The 2,066-nt window shown below is 31.9% G+C and overlaps 1 protein-coding gene across 1 annotated transcript in view; it reads right to left on the reverse strand.

Annotated features, from left to right (window-relative positions):
• The window catches only part of LOC111408464 (V-type proton ATPase subunit H-like), a 6,984-nt gene extending 6,330 nt beyond the window's left edge, over positions 1 to 654 (reverse strand). The window contains exon 1 of the mRNA XM_023038218.1: positions 451 to 654. Coding sequence (XP_022893986.1) covers positions 451 to 654 — 204 coding nt within the window. The remainder of the gene's footprint in view (positions 1 to 450) is intronic.
• Between the last annotated feature and the right edge of the window lie 1,412 nt (positions 655 to 2,066).

Here is a 2,066-nt window from a genome sequence, read left to right on the forward strand (position 1 = left end):
GTTTTCATTATTCTTGCTAGCACAAGTGAAAACCCTAGAAGTTGCAATCTTATTCTCTGTGTGGATTATCGTTGGAGGCTGGACAATTGGACAGCTGTGGTGACGAATCAAGGTTGATGGAACGAAAAGAAAAGTAAAAGGATTGCAGAATTCTTCAAAGGTACAATCCTTATCACAATTTCTATCCAAACACAAAGGCGATTCTTGGTGGGAATCGAAAATTATTTTAAATTCCGCTGTGCATGTATAAGTAAATTCCCAACAATGGTATCAGAGCCTCCTTTATGTTTGTTAGAAGTTGATTTGTGTGATTGAATAGTCAAACATTGATTGTGATTATTTTTCTCGTTTCTAGCAATTAATAACTCTCAATTTTTTTTTTTGTATTGAAATTTGATTTCCAAAAAAAAAAAAATTCAAAGGGAAAATTGGATCTGAATCAAAGGTTACAGTGGCAGCGACCGGCGGCTGAAATCGCCGTCGACTGCGTGAGGCGGCAGCGCATACGCTGCAGCATGCGAGCACGGTGCTCGCTTGCAGGGGCAACTGACGCACAACGTAGCATATCGCTACTGTCGAACGCTGCATATTGTTGCTGCCGCTTATGCAGCAGCGAGCTGCTGCTTGTACTTGCCTTCGAGGGGCGGCGCTCATGCTTCCAATTCTAGGGCTTCGAATGGGTGAAATTTAATTAGGGTTTTCAGTTGGATTTTATGGCTTTTCTTCTGAAATTGGCAGAGATGCAAGAAACGTGTGTGTTGGAGACGGGGGCTTCATCTGCAATTTATGAAATTTTAGGGGGCTGCTTGCAATTAAAGAATATGGGTGGTTTTGCAATTTTAAATTAAGGGCTGCTCCGTAATTTTAGAAATTTGGAGGGGCCGCCCGCAATAAAGAATATGGGGTGGTTTTGCAATTTTAAATAAGGACCTATTTTTGAAATTTTCGAAATTGTGAGGTTTTGATTATAAATTTTGACTTGGGTCAAATTTCAATTTCCAAATGGTTTTGAATTTGAATTTTGAATTAGTTTTAAAATTGTATTTTAAATGGGTTTGACCCATAATTTTAATTTTGACCAAAATTAAAATTTTATTTAAACATTGATGACTTTTTAATATTTTCGTTAAAATTGAATTTTAATTTAAATATTAAACTTTGACCCCAGTTGAATTTTATTTAGGAGTGTTATCCTAATTTAAAATATAGATTCAATTTTAAATTAGAGTTGGACTCTAATTTAGGACTTAGTTAAAATTCGTTTTAATTAAATTTTCACCCGAAGATATTTTAGAAATTAGAATTGGATTTCTAATTTGACATTTAATTAAAATTTGATTTTAATTAAATTGTTTCGCCCTAAACTTTTCTTTAGATTAGAGTTAGACTTTAACATGGTGTTTGATTAAAATTTGATTTTAATTAAACGAATTGGCCCTAAAAATCTTAGATTTAGAGTTTAGACTCTAGCTTTACCATTTAATTAAAATTTGTTTTTAATTAAATTCATTCGCCCTTAAATATTGGAATTAGAGTTAGACTCTAGTTTTGTCATTTAATTAAAATTTGATTTTAATTAAATTCAACCGCCTTACATTTCGAAATTAGAGTTTGACTCTAATTTGATATTTAATTAAGATTTGATTTTAATTAAATAATCCGGCCATATAATTGTTGAATTAGAGTTGGACTCTAATTTGTTATTTAATTAAAATTTGATTTTAATATTCCCGCTAATTAAATAATCGATTAATATGATTAATTAATTATTTAATTATTCCGATCCATTTGTCTAAAGGAGTTTATACGACTTAATTGCTAGAAATTTGAAAGTTATTTGCATATAATATTAGATATTATATAGGTATACATTTATTTGATGAATGTATTATTAGTGGACGATTATGGACTCGACCATATGGATGTGTTGAATGGTTAATTTTTAATTTTATCGTTTTATGGGCCTGCGAGCTCTTAATTGTTTTGGGCCTGTGAGCCCGTTATTATTGTTATTATTTTGGACCTGCGAGTCCATTATTATTATTGTTATATGGGCCTGCGAGTCC

Source organism: Olea europaea, chromosome 13 (assembly GCF_002742605.1).
Source record: "Olea europaea var. sylvestris chromosome 13, O_europaea_v1, whole genome shotgun sequence".
Lineage (NCBI taxonomy): Eukaryota > Viridiplantae > Streptophyta > Magnoliopsida > Lamiales > Oleaceae > Olea > Olea europaea.